Consider the following 22,213-nt stretch of genomic DNA (forward strand, 5'->3'; position numbering starts at 1 on the left):
TGTTGCTTACGTGCGCATTCAGATTTAAATACGACAAAAAAAAAAAATATTGTAAGACTTGGTACCTTCACACAGAAATAATGATTAGCTTACAGTAAAATTGTTGTGTTCCTTGTTCATATCAAATTATATACTCCACACAGTACTAGATTTAATTCTGAAATGTTATGAAAATATGGAAAGCTTATATAATAAAATACACAAAATACACATAACTTTTTCCAAACCGTTCAACTTTTTTAAGCAAATAGTATTTAGAAGGAGGAACTTTTTAGACCTCTCAGACGCAGGACTTAAAGCATTAAATCCGAAAACTATGCCTTATCAAACTGATTTCAGTACTTATTATGTCAGGCTTTATAAGTTGATATTTGTATATAAAATACTGATATATGTTTTGAAAATTTTATACAAAGTTACAATATTATTAGAGCACATTTTGTGCGTTTGTTCAGGAAAATTTTCCAAAAATGCGTAACTAATGCTCTCAGTGCCCCAGGACTTATTGTCGGGATCATGTTTCAATTATTATAGCCATAATTCTGACTCTTTATTTTTCATATACTTCTGTGTGTAGGTATGAGCAAAACTCTTACAAGCTCCAAATGGATTGAAACTGTGGATAGAACTAGATATCATGGCAAACCATCTCACAATTTTGCTAGAATTACCAGTAAGGCCCTGTATTTTGCACATGGGTACCATTAAGTAAACAATCTCTGCCAAGCCCAACTCATCTTGCATTTCTTAAAGGATATTTACCAAACTTTCAAGACTGAACATAAGTTAACCTGCGCATGTTGTTATGCCTTTGTGATTTAATTATTTTGCGTGCAATTCAAGTCCTTTTATGACCCCTTCGTCGAAGGCAGCATACAGAAATTGCACTGCCAGTCCTTCACCCTGGATGTCTGTCCAAAAAATTCATATTATCAGCTATTACTTTGCAATAAATCATTAATGGATTTTAAAATAACTTGGCACAAATGTCAACAGTCGTCACAGGACGTGTTGCTTGATACACCTGCTTTTCAACTCCAAGGTCAAGGTAACATCAAAGGTCAAATTTTGCCCCAAAAATCTTGTAAACGATCTTAAGACCATGTGTTGGGTGTAAAGCCTGACTACCTCAAAGGTCAAGGTTACTTATATAAGTCACTAGTTACATTTGGCCATAAAACATCCTGAAATTTCCTGTCTCAGCAATAGCTTTGCAATATAGAGGTGGACTTGTAAATACCCAAGTCTCGATGTGATGTGTCGAAATTAGGATGCGGTGGCGGTAGAATGCAAGAATACAATGCGAGATTGTGATCAAATCGTGTTTTCCATAATTGTTTGCATAACGATTGTACGTAATGTCAGTCAACAAAACACCATTATGAAAACATACAATTACATTCGGCCACAACTGGGGTGAATGATATGTAGGAAAAATAAAAACAATTCTTGAGCATAAATTATTTTGGTACCTTCTAGTGAAGGTTTCTGATGTCAAATGAACATTATCCAGACCCTTTTTCTTCGCTTATAGAAAATAATTATGATTATCCCCAAGAATGTCATCTGTGTTCTTTCATGCTGAAGTGGTTTTCTGTCTAAATATGCTCATCAACTATCTACATGTTTATCTTTCTCTAAGTGATAACACCTTTGACAATACTGTTACACATGCCACACCTCGGCTGCTATTTTGACTAATGTGTTCATTGTAGTTGCATATATAACCATTAGTATACGGTTTAAATTGCATTTCAAAGTGTACGCTATCTAGCAATTTAAGTGCAAACATAGACTTCATACAGCTTTAAGGTCATAATTTCTGTAAAAGAAACTTCTGATTCTCAAAGTCATTGTGAATGACAGTCACTTTGAGATAAAAGTTCATCAATATTAGGAACAATTATTTTATAAGTACGACAATAAATAATGTAAAAAGCAACATCTTTTTTTATCTTTTTAATAACTATCAAGAGTTCATCTTGAAATTGTAAACAATAATTTTTCACAAACAAAAATTTTAAGCACACCTTAGTTACAGGAAAGCTTATTTCCTTTTATAATCTTTGAATTTTTACAGAAGTGTATTTCCTTAAATTGTTTTTGAAAATGTATAGACTTGTTAGCTATAACTTATAACCACATATAACAGTACATAAACCTTTAACGAAAATATCTTGTTTTTTCAAAAACACCACAAAACATGTACAGTTAACATAACTTTCCATTCTCTCAGTAAACACATCAATCTTAGTATGTCAGAAAACAAAACTCTCCTTATAATAGTCAACATGAAGTCTGTTTAGGGCATTTCTTGTACAGCTTTCACACATTTTGCCATGGTCTGTGATGCTCGACCAATAGAGTTTGTCATATAGAAATCCTTCAAGTTTAGCAAAGACGGTGTCAGTGGTTTTTCTTCCAATTTTCCAGATATGCCCTGAAAAGACAGAAGGGCAAAGTTTAAATACCAACCTTGTGCAATAAGTTATCAACGTTTAGTACAGTAAGAAGTATCCCATCATTCCCTTAAGAAGTAATACACATGAGCCACAGTCTGGGAAAACAGGGCTTAATGCGCCTGTGTAATGTGTACACATTAGTCTGTTCTGTGGGCACTGAATCATGGACAATAATTTCCGCTTTGATGGTCTTTTTCTGTAAAGGAATTTTCTTCTTAGTGAAAATTCAGTTTAGGCAAAATGTAATGTCCCAGATTAGCCTGTTCAGTTTTACAATATACGTATATGCATTAAACCCTGTTCTCCCACAGACAGACTCAACAAGGCTGCACAGAGGATAACATGAACACTTTTAAAGCCAATCTTTTACCTGCAATTACTGATGTAACTGACTGAAATGGTTGTTATTCAATCTGCAAAACAATTATTATTTTTTAAGTTCAAAACAAATAACCAGCATGTTGTGTGCTAGGTCAAGGTTCAAGTAATGTATTCACTTACAGCTGCAAGTTCCTGTGCCTGTTTGAAGTAGTTGGCATCCTCGGCTGCCCCGTACTGTACAAGATTGGGTGAGACGTCGTACAGGCGGTCTCTCACATCCTGAATACGATCATAGGGCAGGGCATTGCCTGTCATCTGTGGGAGAGATACAAATTACGTGTCAAGTGCACAATATTTCACTTAAGGCTCAAACAAAATGTATACTAGTGAACACAATTTTTTTTAGACAACACACTTTGTGTCCGATTTTCACACAAATGCTTTATTACGGACAATTTATATCATGAAAATGGTTTGCAATATAAATGATGATTAAAATAGCCCATGTTTGTGCAAGCAATTTTTTGTACACAATTTGAAGTTAGGTCTGTTACTAAAAAATCAAAGATTGTGTATTCCAAAAAAGAAGAAATCATAGCAATTGACAAAGATATGTTTTGAGTTTGTTAAATAAACATGTCTCATTCAAAAACATAAGTATACTGTCCACAATGTCCTCAACAAGCATGGTTATGATCACCAGTATACTGTCCACAATGTCCTCTACAAGCATGGTTATGATCACCAGTATACTGTCCACAATGTCCTCTACAAGCATGGTTATGATCACCAGTATACTGTCCACAATGTCCTCTACAAGCATGGTTATGATCAGCAGTATACTGTCCACAATGTCCCCTACAAGCATGGTTATGATCACCAGTATACTGTCCACAATGTCCTCAACAAGCATGGTTATGATCACCAGTATACTGTCCACAATGTCCTCTACAAGCATGGTTATGATCACCAGTATACTGTCCACAATGTCCTCAACCAGCATGGTTATGATCACCAGTATACTGTCCACAATGTCCTCTACAAGCATGGTTATGATCACAAGTATACTGTCCACAATGTCCTCTACAAGCATGGTTATGATTACCAGTATACTGTCCACAATGTCCCCTACAAGCATGGTTATGATCACCAGTATACTGTCCACAATGTCCTCAACAAGCATGGTTATGATCACCAGTATACTGTCCACAATGTCCTCAACAAGCATGGTTATGATCACCAGTATACTGTCCACAATGTCCTCAACAAGCATGGTTATGATCACCAGTATACTGTCCACAATGTCCTCAACAAGCATGGTTATGATCACCAGTATACTGTCCACAATGTCCTCTACAAGCATGGTTATGATCACCAGTATACTGTCCACAATGTCCTCTACAAGCATGGTTATGATCACAAGTATACTGTCCACAATGTCCTCTACAAGCATGGTTATGATCACCAGTATACTGTCCACAATGTCCCCTACAAGCATGGTTATGATCACCAGTATACTGTCCACAATGTCCTCAACAAGCATGGTTATGATCACCAGTATACTGTCCACAATGTCCTCAACCAGCATGGTTATGATCACCAGTATACTGTCCACAATGTCCTCTACAAGCATGGTTATGATCATCAGTATACTGTCCACAATGTCCTCAACAAGCATGGTTATGATTACCAGTATACTGTCCACAATGTCCTCAACAAGCATGGTTATGATCACCAGTATACTGTCCACAATGTCCTCAACAAGCATGCTTATGATCACCAGTATACTGTCCACAATGTCCTCAACAAGCCTGGTTATGATTACCAGTATACTGTCCACAATGTCCTCAACAAGCCTGATAATGATCACCAGTATACTGTCCACAATGTCCTCAACAAGCCTGGTTATGATTACCAGTATACTGTCCACAATGTCCTCAACAAGCATGGTTATGATCACCAGTATACTGTCCACAATGTCCTCAACAAGCATGTTTATGATCACCAGTATACTGTCCACAATGTCCTCAACAAGCATGGTTATGATCACCAGTATACTGTCCACAATGTCCTCAACAAGCATGGTTATGATCACCAGTATACTGTCCACAATGTCCCCTACAAGCATGGTTATGATCACCAGTATACTGTCCACAATGTCCTCAACAAGCATGGTTATGATCACCAGTATACTGTCCACAATGTCCTCAACCAGCATGGTTATGATCACCAGTATACTGTCCACAATGTCCTCTACAAGCATGGTTATGATCATCAGTATACTGTCCACAATGTCCTCAACAAGCATGGTTATGATCACCAGTATACTGTCCACAATGTCCTCAACAAGCATGGTTATGATCACCAGTATACTGTCCACAATGTCCTCAACAAGCATGCTTATGATCACCAGTATACTGTCCACAATGTCCTCAACAAGCCTGGTTATGATTACCAGTATACTGTCCACAATGTCCTAGACAAGCCTGATAATGATCACCAGTATACTGTCCACAATGTCCTCAACAAGCCTGGTTATGATTACCAGTATACTGTCCACAATGTCCTCAACAAGCATGGTTATGATCACCAGTATACTGTCCACAATGTCCTCAACAAGCATGGTTATGATCACCAGTATACTGTCCACAATGTCCTCAACAAGCATGGTTATGATCACCAGTATACTGTCCACAATGTCCTCAACAAGCATGGTTATGATCACCAGTATACTGTCCACAATGTCCTCAACAAGCATGGTTATGATCACCAGTATACTGTCCACAATGTCCTCTACAAGCATGGTTATGATCACCAGTATACTGTCCACAATGTCCTCTACAAGCATGGTTATGATCACCAGTATACTGTCCACAATGTCCTCAACAAGCCTGGTTATGATTACCAGTATACTGTCCATAATGTCCTCAACAAGCATGCTTATGATCACCAGTATACTGTCCACAATGTCCTCAACAAGCATGGTTATGATCACCAGTATACTGTCCACAATGTCCTCTACAAGCATGGTTATGATCACCAGTATACTGTCCACAATGTCCTCAACAAGCATGGTTATGATCACCAGTATACTGTCCACAATGTCCTCAACAAGCATGGTTATGATCACCAGTATACTGTCCACAATGTCCTCAACAAGCATGGTTATGATCACCAGTATACTGTCCACAATGTCCTCTACAAGCATGGTTATGATCACCAGTATACTGTCCACAATGTCCTCAACAAGCATGGTTATGATCACCAGTATACTGTCCACAATGTCCTCAACAAGCATGGTTATGATCACCAGTATACTGTCCACAATGTCCTCAACAAGCATGGTTATGATCACCAGTATACTGTCCACAATGTCCTCAACAAGCATGGTTATGATCACCAGTATACTGTCCACAATGTCCTCTACAAGCATTGTTATGATCACCAGTATACTGTCCACAATGTCCTCAACAAGCATGGTTATGATCACCAGATCATATGAGCCACGTTCTGGGAAAACTGGGCTTAATGCAGTAGCGTTTACATCAGATTTTCATTGGGAAGAAACCAAAAAATCCATTAACCCAGCCAGTGTTGTCCACACAGGCTAATCTTGGATGACACTTTACTCACATGCTTTATTAGATCAGTTTAACCATGTCAAGGCTTATATATCTCATTCACCTCTGAGAGAGCCCTGATGATTTTCCAGTCCTCCCTGGCCAACATAGGTGGTGTGACAGCAGTCTTGGTGTACTGTGCCCGCCCCTCCGTGTTCACATACGTGGCATCCTTCTCTGTGTACGCTGCCCCAGGCAGGATCACGTCGGCCATAGCAGCACCACGATCACCATGGTGACCTGAGTGGGACAATATATACCAGTATTTAATTATTTGTTTGAGGGGGGGGGGGGAGAATTTTTTTAAGTATAAAATGTGTTCTGCATAGGTTTATTTGTTCAAACAAAATTGTTCTCATAAGAATCACATAATCATACATATCAAGTAACAATGAAATATTAGGTCATGTAAAGGGAAACTTTATTCTGGCAGCAATTCTTTTATTCAGAAAAAAAAACACCCTCAATTCCGCCAGAAAAGCACATTTTACATGACCAACTTATCTTTATTTACCTGAGCTTATAACACTATATTATATAAGTAGAAAGTTAAACTCATTTGGCATTTCTTAACTAATCAGATTTGCAGCTTTGTGTAATATGATTAAATGTATCGCTGTGCAACAAAACCAGCATATAACAGCTGATGCATAAAAGCCCATAAGCACTTCAACATGAACGAATATTTTGTACAATATTTCTAAAAATAAAGTAAACATATACAAAATCAATCATCTTTTATCAAAAGCCCCAATTTTGACGCTAGATGTGCTCTCGTTACATAGATTTTACACGATACAAATGCTCGTTGTTTTTTTTGTGTCGCAATAAATTCCATGTGAATTTCCAACTACGATATCCGAACATTTACGAGCAAATGCGACATTAACTTTGGGCAGATTCAGAAGCACGAAGTAGTTCCCATAAATATGTCGTTCTTCCGACGCTGCTTAAAGCCAATCTCGCATTTCCTCGTAAATGTTCGGATATCGTGGCGGGAAATTTACATGGAAAATATTGTTGCACACAAAATAAACCCCAGCATTTTGTATCTTGTTAAATCTATGTTACCAGACCGCATCTAGCATCAAAATTTAAGCCATTTCTATAAGGAACAATGTTTTTTATGGGCAAACTTTATTTTACTAAATATTTTGTGAAACATTCGTTGATTTTGAGTATTTATGTTACTTACTATTTGAGCCTTGTTCTGTGACAATGGGATAAATGCATGTGAGTTAAGTGTTGTTATAGATTAGCGTGTGCAGTCTGCAATCAGGGAGGACAATTTTGGATTTTTAAGAGTTTTTCATTCAAATTAAGCCTCTTCTAAACTAAACTCTAAAGTTGAGGCAGAAAGTGTTGTCCCTGATTAGCCTGTGTGGAATCTAGGATGATACTTTATGCACATGCCCGTTTTCCCAGAGCAAGGGTCATGTATAAGTAACCCACAACTGACGTATAACTCTTTCACATAGCATCTCCTGCTCACACATACCCTGGTAGATGACAAAGCAGTCTTTGGGCAGCTGGTCTCGTGTGAGGGCCCCCTCGTCTGCCCCCAGCATGTAGAGTACGCTGGGTGGGTTGTTACGGATGTACTCCACACCAGCCTTATAGCCCAGGTCCAGAGCTGCCACCTGGCTGGCCACCTAGCAACAAAACCTTCAACACTGGGCAACATTTCAGGAATGCAAACAAGAACCAGGAAATCTGTTCTAAGCGGAACATCAATTGTGACCAAGTTTGGTGAGGATTGGATGAAAACTACTTGAATTAGAGAGTGGACAACATGGTGTGGTTTAAAAGATACCCCGTGACCTTGTTTTTGACCCAGCATGACCCATATTCAAACTTACCCTAGACATTATAAAGATACAACTTCTGACCAATTTTGGTGAAGATTGGATAAAAACTACTTGAATTAGAGAGCGGACAACATTGTGATGTTTAAAACGCACTAAGTGACCCCGTGACCTTGTTTTTGACCCGGCATGACCCATATTCAAACTTACCCTAGACATTATCAAGATACATCTTCTGACCAATTTTGGTGAAGATTGGATAAAAACTACTTGAATTAGAGAGCGGACAACATGGTGAGGTTTAAAACACACTAAGTGACCCTGTGACCTAGTTTTTGACCCGGCATGGCCCATGTTCAAACTTGTCCTGCACATCATCTAGTTACAACTTCTGACCAAGTGTGGTGAAGATCAGATTTAATTTACTTGAAATAGAGAGCGGACACCATGCTCAATGTGTAAAAGTACTAAGTGACCCTGTGACCTAGTTTTTGATCTGGCATGGCCCATGTTCTAACTTGGCCTTTAGAATATCTAGATAAAACTTCTGACCAAGTTTGGTGAAGATCGGATGAAAACTACTTGAATGAGAGAGAGGACACCATGCTGAATGTTAAAAAACGCACCAAGTGACCCCTTGACCTAGTTTTTGACCCGGCAAGGCCCATGTTCGAACTTGGCCTTAAGATCATCTAGATACAACTTCTGACCAAGTTTGGTGAAGATCGGATGAAAACTACTTAAATTAGAGAGCGGACAACATGCTGAATGTTTAAAATGCACTAAGTGACCCCGTGACCTAGTTTTTGACCCGGCAAGACCCATGTTCGAACCATGTAGATACAACTTCTGACCAAGTTTGATGAAAAACTACTTGAATTAGAGAGCGGACACTTAATACGGACCGACAGACAAGTTCACTCCTATATACCCCCCTAAACTTCGTTTGTGGGGATATAATGAATGGTATTTGTTAAACAGGTTCTTAAGGACCCTGACAATTGTGAAAAAGGGTCAGTAGAAATATATTGGGTTCTCTCCTAATATTTATTTACTGACCCTGTATAACATTAAACCAGGTCAGTAAGAAGCCAGGTAACTAATAATATGATACAGATGATATGTTTGTGAATAGCAGTTAAAAAATTATATAAAATGTTTTTTTAAAGTTGCGCTTAAAGCATGTGCACAAAGTGTTTTTTCAGAGAAGACATGTTCAGCCTAAACTGGAAGAGACTTCCTTTTAACCAAAGAACCATCAAATCCAAAAGTGTTGTATCTGATTAGCCTTCACAGACTAATCTTTGACAACAATTTACGCCCATGCAGTAAGCCCTGTTCTCCAAAGGTGCGCCCCATATATAAACCAAGACTGACCCTGTGAAGTACATTGAGGACCTTCCAGTCGTCTCCACAGGCTGACTGTACCCGGGCGTTCTGGGCCATGGTGGCTACAGCCCGGTGTATGGCGGCCCCATCTTTCCTTTGGAGAGCTGCACTGCCAACAACCACCATTGGGTTCTTAGCTTTTCCTAGTGTCTGAAAATGGAAGTAAAACTGTAAATTTTTTATAAAATTGAGCCGCGCTATCGGAAAATATGTGCGTAAAGTGTTGTCCCAAATTAGGCTGTGCAATCTGCACAGGCTTATCTGGGACAACACTGTAAACACATGCATTTAGCCCTGTTTTTCCACAGATCAGCCCAATTTAACTTAACATTCCTTAATAAAACACACAGAAGGAGGAATAGTATTTAAGGCTCAGTGCTATAGTAGGATATTCCAACTTTGGAAAAAGCATTTTTACAGTTCTACATTTAATCTATAACAAGGGACAAAATTGTCACAAAACCAGGTTTTCATTGTGAAAAAAAATCTGATAAAGGGAGAAAACTCAAACTGAACTTTTGAAATGAACAAACAAAATTAACCCCCTTTGTAATTTTTTTTTTTTTTTTAATCTATTTTTAGTCGTGGCGACCTTGACATTGGAGATATTGACGTGATTCTTTCGTGTGACACACCGTCCCATGATGGTGAACAAATGTGCCAAATGATTTTAAAATCTCACAATGAATGACATAGTTATGTCCAGGACAAGCTCATTTATGGCCATTTTTGACCTTTGAACTCAAAGTGTGACCTTGACCTTGGAGATATCGGCGTAATTATTTCGCGCGACACACCGTCCAATGATGGTGAACAAATGTGCCAAATGATTTTAAAATCTGACAATGAACGACATAGTTATGGCCCGGACAAGCTTGTTCCGCCCGCCCGCCAGCCAGCCAGCCCGCCCGCATTCGCCAATCTAATAACCAGTTTTTTCCTTCGGAAAACCTGGTTAAAAATCATTGCATAATTTTTGGGGAAGGACATTTTAATCATTTTGTTTCTGTCATTTCCTTGTATCTTAAAATTGACTAAAACCTCTGTGAATGGAAGTAGCAACAGAAAAATATAAAGCTTCGTAAATGATTGCACATATTTGAAAATAAAAATCTTGAAAAATGCATAAAAAAAAACTTTTACTTTCGAAGCTACATAATAAACAATTTTCAGGAAAAACAAATGTATAAGGATCGTGCTCTGTGAAAAGGGGGTTTAATGCATGTGTGTAAAATGTTGCCCCAGATTAACCTGTGCAGTCCGCACAGGCTAATCAGGGATGACACCTTCCGCTTTTATGGTAGTTTTTCGTTTACAGAAATTCTCTTCTTAGCAAAAATCCAGTTTAGGCGAAGTGTCTTCCCTGATTAGCCGATGTGGACTGCACAGGCTAATCTGGGATGACTCTTTACTTCATGCATTAAACCCATTTTCACAGAGCAAAGCCCATTTGTTTTGGAGTTCTACATTAAAACATGTGTGAATTTTCAATACCTGAGCAAACGGGTGTTTCCCAGCTGCGATGTCTGCCAGTATCTTTGTGGAGTCCCCCAGGTGGTCATAATCGTATGTCAAGTCCACCCGTGTACCCACCACTGCTACAGTCAGCTCATTGTTGATCCAGCTGAAACACAGAAGATTTGAGCCACACTCTACGAAAACGGGGCTTAATTCATGTGGAAAGTATCGTCTCAGAATAGCACTCATTACATGCTAATCAGGGATGACACTTTCCACATAAAATGGATTTTGTTAAGAAGAGATTTCCTTTAAACAAGAGATTTACTTTAAACAAACAAAAAAACTAAATAACATTTATGCATAAATTTATTGTCCTGGGAAATGGTATTAACTGGGATAAATTCAAACGATCAAGATTATTAAAATACATGTATGAATAATTGATGTGGGATATCTAAATAATGAGGCAACGAATGGGAAAGTGGTATGTGTGACTAATGGTGCAATTGGTCACAACAAATCTCACCTCTTCCTGATTCTGGCATTGAAGAGAGGAGCCTCAAATCTCGGGTTGGTACCAACCAGCAGGATCAGATCAGCTCTCTCAACCCCCTGGATGCCTGTGTTCAGCAGGTAGTTGGAGCGCAGGTCAGTGCTGACAATACAAACATACACACATACCAACACGGGTTGCATAGGCTGAATTAGAACAATGTTATCAGAGGGGATTGTCACAGGTTGTGTTGAATAAATTAGCACAATGTTATCAGAGGAGATTGTCACAGGTTGTGTTGAATAAATTAGAACAATGTTATCAGAGGGGATTGTAAGTGTTTCTGATGCAATTTAATGACTAACTACTGTGAAACCATTTATTTTTTCGACAGCACAAAATTTCGTCATTTTTATAAAAATGACGATTTCGTCAGCACTTAAATTTGCCGATTTCTTATTTTGAATTTTAAAAAAATGCGTCAGTCAATATCCGATTTGTGTGTAATACATGTTCGCGATCAATCGCAGTTGCGAAAAATTGTGGTACGAATGCAGGAACACACTTGAGAATCACTGCAGGAGGTGGGGCCTGTTTGTCACATGCCAATTAACTAGTCTTTTGTTATCAAGGGACAGTAATGGACCCTCATAATATATGCCATTCACACGTTTGTTGTTATGATAAGCGGACAAGTGGGATCGAATAACCGTTAACGAGTGTTTGTAACAACAAAGCCAATTGCCAATTAGTCTTATTCTATTATTATAATTGCCATACTGATAACAATTTTATTAAAATGCTGTCAATACCGTTTTAAAACTGTTTGTGTTATATGAAAGAGGTTCCAGATTGTTAAGTGTTTTTTTTTCAAATAAAATGCTTTTTATTCTGATATCAACATTAAAATTATAAACTCTATGTGTGTGTTTGTTCTTAAAAAGTAAACTACCGTTATATAAATCAATAATGTCAATAATTTAAAAATAAATAAATTGATACATATAAAATAGTAATAAGTGTGGTTAAACGCAAACAATCAAACAACAAACAGCAATAAAAATAATCTTTATTTATTTGTGATAAATACGCATGTTGATCACACATCGTCATCTTTTCATTTGGTTTATTGTCTTTCATCGGCATTCGCTGCGTGATGGCTAATATGCAACACCCCTGAATAACACAATGCACCTAATGGGTAATAAAGTTATAAACAATTAGCGCTAATTCATTACCATTCTACATAAACGAAGTCAACGCATTCGATACAGCTGTACTGCACACGCGTTTTAAAGAAGTGTAACTTGTCAGTTAAGTACCTTGTGTAATCTACATCTCTTTGTGTCAAAACCAGATTAATCTTGATTACGAAACAGCAGTGAATGTGTGCATGGATTATGTTGGAATTTAATGCCTCATGTCTACGGTAAAGTTTTAAAATATTGTTCAACTTAGTGTTTATTTTTGTTCAAACATAGAGCATGATTGTTCGTTAGGATCTTAAATTCGTCGATCGGTCGACTGACGAAATTTATGAAAATTAATGCCTGACGATTAATAATGGTTTCACAGTATTGGCTTTAATGAATTTGATCATCACCCTTGGAAAACCTGGCTTAATGAATGTGCTTAAAGTGCCATCCCAGATACTGTGCTGTCCACACAGACTAATCAGCAAAGACGCTTTCCACCCAAACTGGACAAGTGAGACCCCTGTTTATGCTTACAAATTCATTAATTAAATTGCTTATGTGGCTGGTTGGGTAGAAAGTTCTTTCATTGGAGCATTGTTCTGGGATAAAATGGCTTAATGCAGGTGTCATTTGTCATCCCAGATTAGCCTGTGCAGTCCTGAGCTGTGAGAACACCACTGGCTAATCTAGGACAACACTTTACACACATGCCTTAAGCCAAGATTTTTCAGAACAATTCCTAAATAAAATACAAATGTGCCCTACCCAGCCCCATCCATAGGGAAGATCTCCTCAGTACATAAGGCCTCAGAGCCGAGCTTGTTGAGGTAGTCTTTGAGGGCCACCAGGACCTCAGCGTCCACCAGACCCCCCGCCACGCCTGCGACCTTCTCACCAGGTACCTGCACCAGCTGTTATGGAGGATAGATTTAGCTATATACCATTGTTCAATATATCAGTGATTTATATATTAACACGCTCTTGTAAAAAACATGCTTAATGCATGTGAATGGATTTTTGCTTCTTTCAAACAAAGCTCCATACAAGCGTAAAGTTTTGTCTGTGATTAGCCTGCAGACTGCACAGGCTAATATGGGATGATATTTCACAGGCTAATATGGGATGATATTTCACAGGCTAATATGGGATGATATTTCACAGGCTAGTATGGGATGATATTTCACAGGCTAATATGGGATGATATTTCACAGGCTAATATGGGATGATATTTCACAGGCTAATATGGGATGATATTTCACAGGCTAATACGGGATGATATTTCACAGGCTAATATGGGATGATATTTCACAGGCTAATATGGGATGATATTTCACAGGCTAATATGGGATGATATTTCACAGGCTAATATGGGATGATATTTCACAGGCTAATATGGGATGATATTTCACAGGCTAATATGGGATGATATTTCACAGGCTAATATGGGATGATATTTCACAGGCTAATATGGGATGATATTTCACAGGCTAATATGGGATGATATTTCACAGGCTAATATGGGATGATATTTCACAGGCTAATATGGGATGATATTTCACAGGCTAATATGGGATGATATTTCACAGGCTAATATGGGATGATATTTCACAGGCTAATATGGGATGATATTTCACAGGCTAATATGGGATGATATTTCACAGGCTAATATGGGATGATATTTCACAGGCTAATATGGGATAATATTTCACAGGCTAATATGGGATGATATTTCACAGGCTAATATGGGATGATATTTCACAGGCTAATATGGGATGATATTTCACAGGCTAATATGGGATGATATTTCACAGGCTAATATGGGATGATATTTCACAGGCTAATATGGGATAATATTTCACAGGCTAATATGGGATGATATTTCACAGGCTAATATGGGATGATATTTCACAGGCTAATATGGGATGATATTTCACAGGCTAATATGGGATGATATTTCACAGGCTAATATGGGATGATATTTTACGCACTTGCATTTAGCCCAGGCTTTTTGTATATGCAACTCATAGGTTGTTATATACTATGAAAACATGGCAGACAAGCAAGAGCAGTCTCTGGAAATAAAACTTGAAGCAATAAACAAACATGATCTAAATATTTCTACACAGTTTAACCCTGTACCTCTGAGAAATGCACTATCATGTGTTTGCAGTCAATTAGATAATCAAATTAAGTTAAAGACCTTTCTTACTAGATTCAAGTTTTAAGGCTTCATTTCCACCCATATGACACTGATGAGCAGCTTACAGCATGAAACCTAAGCAGACTGAGAGTTACATGTAGCCATTTTCACAAGAATACCTTCTGTGCGACCTTGACGAGAGCGGTCTCCCAGTCTGTCTGCTCCAGCTGGCCCGCTGCATTGCGCACAAAGGGAGCCGTGAGACGCTGTCTCTTCAGTCCGTCATAGGCAAACCTCGTTGCATCTGATATCCACTCCTCATTCACCGCCTAAAGGAGAAACAATCATTGATATATGTGGGGAGAAGAGGTTTATGACATGACTTGCCCAAAATGCAATTCCAATATTGGTCTTCATGCAACTTGCTTTCTCAAATATTTTCTGTTCAATACATCAATACAAACTCAAGTATCAGTGGCCTTGACCTTGACCTGGTAATCCCAAGATATGTCTCCATACATGCTGGCTTCATCCATCCATCAAGTTTTATCTAGACAGGTCAACACAACTAAAGTTATTGTCAAAAAACCCATCCACCAGCCATACCACAATGTATTAAGTCCACAGTCTAATCAGGGACAATACCTAACACACATGTATTAAGTCCACAGTCTAATCAGGGACAATACTTAACACACATGTATTAAGTCCTCATTACCCAGAGCAAGGCTCAATTATACAATACAGTGCAGCCTGTTAGAAAACTGTCACTTACATCATTAGTTCTTGGGAGGATTCTCAGTACTTCATTGGTGCGCGTGTTCACCACAATATTACTGCCGAGGGCATCCATCACGTCCACTGAGTCAATACGCCTAGAAAATGATCATCATCATCATTATAAGCTTATTGTTTTTAAATGATCAGATGTAACAAAGAACAAGAGAAGTGTTTGTCAGAAACACAATGCCCCCTATTGCGCCACTTTGCAGCCATATATTAGACCTTTACCTTGATGGATGACCTTGACCTTTCACCACTCAAAATGTGCAGCTCTATGAGATACATATGCATGCCAAATATCAAGTTGCTATCTTCAATAATGCAAAAGTTATTGCAAAACTTTAACCAAGGTTAAAGTTTTGGGACACACAATGAATGAATGAATGACAGACAGACAGGCCAATAACAATATGCCCCCGTATGGGGGCATAAAAAACATAAACAATTAAGAATTAGTCTTGTTTTTAAAAATGGGGCTTAATGCATGTGCATAAAGTGTTGTGTCAGATAAGCCTGTGCATTATGCAAAGGCTAATCAGGGACACCAATTTCTGTCTAAACTTAATTAATTCTTTAAGTCTTCCTTTCCTCCTCCAGTGTATTTTATTAAAAAGTCTTCCATGCTAATCTGGGAGGACACTTCCCACGCCTGCATTACACCCGTTTTTCCCTGGATGTGACTCAATTGATGGTGAATTCCAAGCATTAACAAGCAAATTTGTTTAATTGATATCCCCCGCAAAACTAGAGCTTTGTCACAGAAAAAAGCATTTTTTCAAGATACAAAGGGCCATAACTCCGTTATTAACAGATGGTGTACAATGCCATTTGGCATGCATCATCCACTTACCCATATATATACTCGTATTAAGTTTCAATGAAATCTGCCAAAGCACTTCAAAGATATGGCTGACGGAAGGACGGACAACGCCAAAACAATATCCCTCCGCCTTTGGCGCCGGATAATAATGGTTTCTTTTTAAAAACTGCAGCTTTCATGATTAGCCAATATGCATGTTAATATAAATGTAACTGGATTTTATAACATATAAAGAGTCCCACTGCCTACACAAATGGTCGCCAAATACAAAAGTTTTACAAAAGTGGCGATAAAAAAAATTATTTGCAAAAACGTGACGCAAACTTAATGAAATAACCCAGCCATCCCCCCTCCTCATCTTGTCTCCCAGGGCCTGGCAGTGAATGCTGAAGGCTTGGCTGTGAGTGCCCCCCCCCCCCTTACCTTGTCTCCCAGGGCCTGGCGGTGAATACTGAAGGCTTGACTGTGAGTGCCCCCCCCCCCTGTCACCTTGTCTCCAAGGGCCTGGCAGTGAATGCTGAAGGCTTGGCTGTGAGTGCCCCCCCCCTTACTTTGTCTCCCAGGGCCTGGCGGTGAATACTGGAGACTTGACTGTGAGTGCCCCCCCCCCCCCCGTCACCTTGTCTCCCAGGACCTGGCAGTGAATGCTGAAGGCTTGGCTGTGAGCGCCCCCCCCCCCCCCCACACACTCACCTTGTCTCCCAGGGCCTGGGAGTGAATGCTGAAGGTTTCGCTGTGAGTGCCCCCCCCCCCTTCACCTTGTCTCCCAGGGCCTGGCAGTGAATGCTGAATGTTTGGCTGTGAGTGCCCCCTGTCACCTTGTCTCCAAGGGCCTGGCAGTGAATGCTGAAGGCTTGGCTGTGAGTGCCCCCCTCCACACCTTGTCTCCCAGGGCCTGGCATTGAATGCTGAAGGTTTGGCTGTGAGTGCCCCCCCCCCCTCACCTTGTCTCCCAGGGCCTGGCAGTGAATGCTGAAGGTTTGGCTGTGAGTGCCCCCCCCCTCACCTTGTCTCCCAGGGCCTGGCCGTGAATGCTGAAGGCTAGGCTGTGAGTGCCCCCTCCCCTTACCTTGTCTCCCAGGGCCTGGCAGTGAATGCTAAAAGTTTGGCTGAGAGTGCCCCCCCCCCCTCACCTTGTCTCCCAGGGCCTGGCCGTGAATGCTGAAGGTTTGGCTGTGAGTGCCCCCACAGGACAGAGGTCTATGATGTTGCCGGACAGCTCAGATTTGAACATCTTCTCTACGTATGTGCCCACCTGCATGTCACCTCCGCGCCCGGTGGTACCCAGGTCATCCACGCCCGCCACCTCACTGGCAAACCTGCAACACAAATGGGTTGTACCTACTAGCAATAGGCCAATGAGTACAGCACAGAATTATGGGAATAGGACATTCAGGTTTTCATAAATCTGAATATAGTTTTCATTTAGTTTATGAAAGAAATTGTATCACTTGCCATACCTTGTTTACTACTTTATGACAATGTTCTTTAATTCTTTAATTTCACTAACTAAAGGATGCCAATTCAAAAGTATTCATGAAGGTGATCCGTTTCATGACGTTTCATATTCCCTGTTAACTTTGCTGGCAATCTTTAATGTTAGTATCTTTTTTCCTTTCACAAGTGTCAGCACTTTGACAGTGTTCAATTAACGACACTTCACGAAATCCTTAGTTCAATATTAATTTTGTTCAAATAGGTCATTTCACCAGAACTGGTGATCTTCCTTAACCATTAAGAAACTGATATTGCCATCTGATTTACATTCAAACTTGTTTCTAGCCTTTCAAACTTAAGTTTGATTTTAACTGTGATGTGGCGAGTGCTGTTCGTTCTTTCAATAATGAACCATGTTAACCACAACGGACAACAATTATTAACAAGAGCACCGCCTTGCTGGTGCAGACCGCTCATCTATTTTTCTTTTTAAAGGTGAAGGGAACTATCTCAATACTTAAATCAAAAAAGATGGATGGGCGGGGTGGTGAGGGGTGTATAGTGTGAGGGTGTGGTCATTTATTACATTATCTTCCAAAAATAAGAAAAAAACGAGAGCTGTCAGAGGACAGCGCGCTCGACTATTCGAGTGCTTGACATTATAACGTAAGCCATCATGGGGAAATTGTTCATATTCATTAATTTATTAGACGATCTTTCAAAAATAAAAAAATGAAAAACAATGAAACAAAAAATTTGGGGGGGGGTGAGAGGGGGTATAATGTGGGGTGTGGTCATTTATTAGACGATCTTAAAAAAAAAAATTGGGGGGTAGGGGGGGGTGAGAGGGGGGTATAATGTGGGGTGTGGTAATTTATTAGATGATGTTTAAAGAACAAACAAACAAAAAATTGGGGGGGGGGTAGGGGGGGTGGGGGTGAGAGGGGGGTATAATGTGGGGTGGGGTAATTTATTAGATGATGTTTAAAAAAAAAATATTGGGGGGGGGGGAGGTTGGGGGGGGGGGAGGGATTCTGGGTAGGGGCGTGAGGTATGGATTGGGTGGAATCCATTGTGGTATTCAGGTAAGTGTTGTTTTGTCAAAGTAATAATAAAATGTGATCATAACTAAAGAAGTCATGGCAATTTAAGCAAAATGTTCAATTATTTAAGTGTAAAAGGGGCCATAATTATGTAAAAATGCTTGATACAGTGGTCTGCTCTTGTTTATAGGTTGGGGTTATGTTGGTAAACAAGTATGCAAAATATAAAAGCAATATGTCAAAGGATATAGGAAATATTTGAGGTAGTACGCAAACTTTAACATAGATTTATCAACAATATGCATATTCTACGGTAAGTATAAAAGGGGCAATAATTATGACAAAATGCTTGATAGAGTTGTCTGCTCTTGTTTATAGGTTGGGGGTCATGTTGGTAAACAAGTATGCAAAATATGAAAGCAATATGTCAAGGGACAATGAAAAAAAAATTGGGGGTGGGGTGGGGTCATGGAGGGAGGGTATAGTGTGAGGGTGTGGTCATTTATAAGATGATCTTTCAAATAATAAATGGAAAAAAAATGTTGTTTTTTTTTTGGGGGGGGGGGGGGATTCGGGAAGGGGGAGGGGGGGTATGGGGGATGGTATGGGTGAAGTCTATTGTAGTATGTCATATGAGTTGTTCTGTCAAAGCATCAATCAAATCTGATCATAAATAACGAAGTCATGGCAATTTTTGTAAAATTTAATTATTTGACCTTAGTCCTGAGAGTCAAGGTCATTCAAAAGTCAAGGTAAAATTCAACTTGCCAGGTACAGTACCCTCATGATAGAATGAAAGTATTTGAAGTTTGAAAGCAATAGCCTTGATACTTTAGAAGTAAAAAGGATGTAAACACAAAATTTAAACATATATTCAAAGTTACTAAGTCAAAAAAGGGCCATAATTCCGTCAAAATGACAACCAGATTTATGCAACTTGTTCCGTACAGTCCCCTTTTGATAGTTAGTGAGTGTTCCAAGTCTGAAAGCAATAGCTATCATACTTTAGGAGTAAAGCTGCCCAAAACACAAAACTTAACGAAATTGTCAATTTTCTAAGTATAAAGGGGCCATAATTCTGTCAAAATGCCAGTCAGAGTTACATAACTTTGCCTGCACAGTCCCCTTATGATAGTAAGTAAGTGTCGCAAGTATGAAAGCAATAGCTTTGATACTTTAGGAATAAATTGAACCTAAACACAAAACTTTTCAATTTTCTAAGTATAAAAAGGGCACATAATTCTGTCAAAATGCACGCCAGAGTTATCTAACTATGCCTGCGCAGTCCCCTCATGATAGTAAGTAAGTGCACCAAGTTTGAATGCAATAGCTTTTAGGCTTTATGAGAAAAGTGGACCTAAACACAAAACTTAACCAAATTTTCAATTTAAGTATAAAAAGGGCACATAATTCTGTCAAAATGCATGCCAGAGTTATCTTACTTTGCCTGCTAGTCCCCTCATGATAGTAAGTAAGTGTACCAAGTTTGAATGCAATAGCTTTGATACTTTATGAGAAAAGTGGACCTAAACACAAAACTTAACCTGACGCCAACGCCGACGCAAAGGTGATGACAATAGCTCATAATTTTTTTTCCAAAAATAGATGAGCTAAAAGTATATCTAATGAAAACAAACGTATTCATTACAATAATGGTTGCTTTATCTCACTACTTCAAAGTACATAGTTGATACAAACAATGGTTATTTTTTTGACAACAAAAAACATAACAATTCTTTGAAATGTTAAAAAATCCAACATTAATTTTGTATCTAGGGACTTATCAATCATACATTCAAACATATTTGAATAAAGATACACAAATATTCAAATATGAGTTCAGGATTCCTGCCCTTCTCTTATTTAAAATAAACAACACATATTTTCAATATTTATTAGCGGCATTTTTTTTTTCATGACTTTAAACTATATTTAAAAAGTAAACTTCAATTAAATTTAAAAACAGTAAGTACATATTTTGACAAAAAAAAGGCTTTAATAGCCATTTTGAAGAGTTTGGAATAACTAAACGCAGTTTTTATTTAAAACTACATTTTGCAATATAAAAATAAGTCAGTCATACAAATTTACAAGTAATAAAGTTAAATTCAAGCCCTAGGTGGCACACCAGTTGATGAATGTGACATCCAGTTTTGATCTAATCTTATGGCTATGTATTTAGGAGCCCTTTCATACACAATAAAATAATTGGCAAGACAAGCGGTTGTTTTAACCTACAATGAACTTTAAATATAATTACGCACAAAATTCAATTGGCCCATGTAAACATTAATTTCAAGCCAACAACATGCTTCTCGCCCATGACATATGGCACATAAATATGATTATCATTTATGGCAATTTATCATATAAATTATTATTATGGATAACAATATCTATGTATTAAAAACATGCAAGATCAGACAGGATGAACTATTTATACAGCTAATATTGATGTACTTATATTATATAACATAACAGTGTCATTTTTTCAAATAATTGATCAGATTCTTAAATGTACATATAGATGATAGTGGTGACTACTGCACTAAGAAATAATACTGTAAAAAGTTGTGTATAAGGCGCACTTTTTTACCCCAAAATTTCATTTTAAAAACTTGATGCGCGTTATGCACAACTACAGCCATGCCAAAACATTTTTTCCCTGTCAGTTACCCAGTTGCGGTAATTCGTATCATTCTGTTTCCCGGTGTTTTATCTGTAACTATGTTAATAATAGTGTTATATTTACGATCTGAATAAGATGGACAAACATTATAAAGTTAACATAATTATTTTCTATCTTTTTCAGGTGCATACAGAGCATTGAAATCAAGTAAATTTGAATAAGAGAATGAAAAACAAGGAAGCCATTTTTATTTAAATGTTATTGTTTTCCCACAATATTATACCCTACTGTACTAGGGTTACACAATTTATTTGGAGACACTTGTCAATTTACAATAGTATGTCGGCAAGGTCTTTCCCGATATATTTATGATTATTTTTCTTCCTTTTCAAATGTGTTAATAAAATTGATGTTGTGTTTGTTTACATGTTTTCATACGTCTTGTCAAGATTGAGAATGTGGTTATCGAGCAATTTGCGTCACCTGTCAAGTTTTGTGTAGCTGGGCTATTATCAAAACATGCGAACCGGCAAACGGCTTCACTCCTCCATTGTTTGTTTATCGCCGGTAATGTCGTAATGGTGTTGAGAAGTTTGAGTCGTTAAAGTCTCCTG

The 22,213-nt window shown here is 38.4% G+C and overlaps 1 protein-coding gene across 8 annotated transcripts in view; it reads right to left on the minus strand.

Annotated features, from left to right (window-relative positions):
• Positions 1-1,944: 1,944 nt before the first annotated feature.
• The window catches only part of LOC127850766 (NADH-ubiquinone oxidoreductase 75 kDa subunit, mitochondrial-like), a 75,828-nt gene continuing 55,559 nt past the window's right edge, over positions 1,945-22,213 (minus strand). For all 8 annotated transcript variants that reach the window (XM_052384057.1, XM_052384058.1, XM_052384059.1 and 5 more), the window contains 11 exons: positions 17,624-17,809; positions 15,663-15,762; positions 15,067-15,216; positions 13,513-13,658; positions 11,585-11,713; positions 11,092-11,221; positions 9,586-9,747; positions 7,902-8,055; positions 6,468-6,643; positions 2,964-3,098; positions 1,945-2,440 (listed from right to left, as the gene is read on the minus strand). In XM_052384057.1, coding sequence (XP_052240017.1) covers positions 2,303-2,440; positions 2,964-3,098; positions 6,468-6,643; positions 7,902-8,055; positions 9,586-9,747; positions 11,092-11,221; positions 11,585-11,713; positions 13,513-13,658; positions 15,067-15,216; positions 15,663-15,762; positions 17,624-17,809 — 1,606 coding nt within the window. In that variant the 3' untranslated portion in view covers positions 1,945-2,302. The remainder of the gene's footprint in view (positions 2,441-2,963; positions 3,099-6,467; positions 6,644-7,901; positions 8,056-9,585; positions 9,748-11,091; positions 11,222-11,584; positions 11,714-13,512; positions 13,659-15,066; positions 15,217-15,662; positions 15,763-17,623; positions 17,810-22,213) is intronic.

Source organism: Dreissena polymorpha, chromosome 11 (genome assembly GCF_020536995.1).
Source record: "Dreissena polymorpha isolate Duluth1 chromosome 11, UMN_Dpol_1.0, whole genome shotgun sequence".
Lineage (NCBI taxonomy): Eukaryota > Metazoa > Mollusca > Bivalvia > Myida > Dreissenidae > Dreissena > Dreissena polymorpha.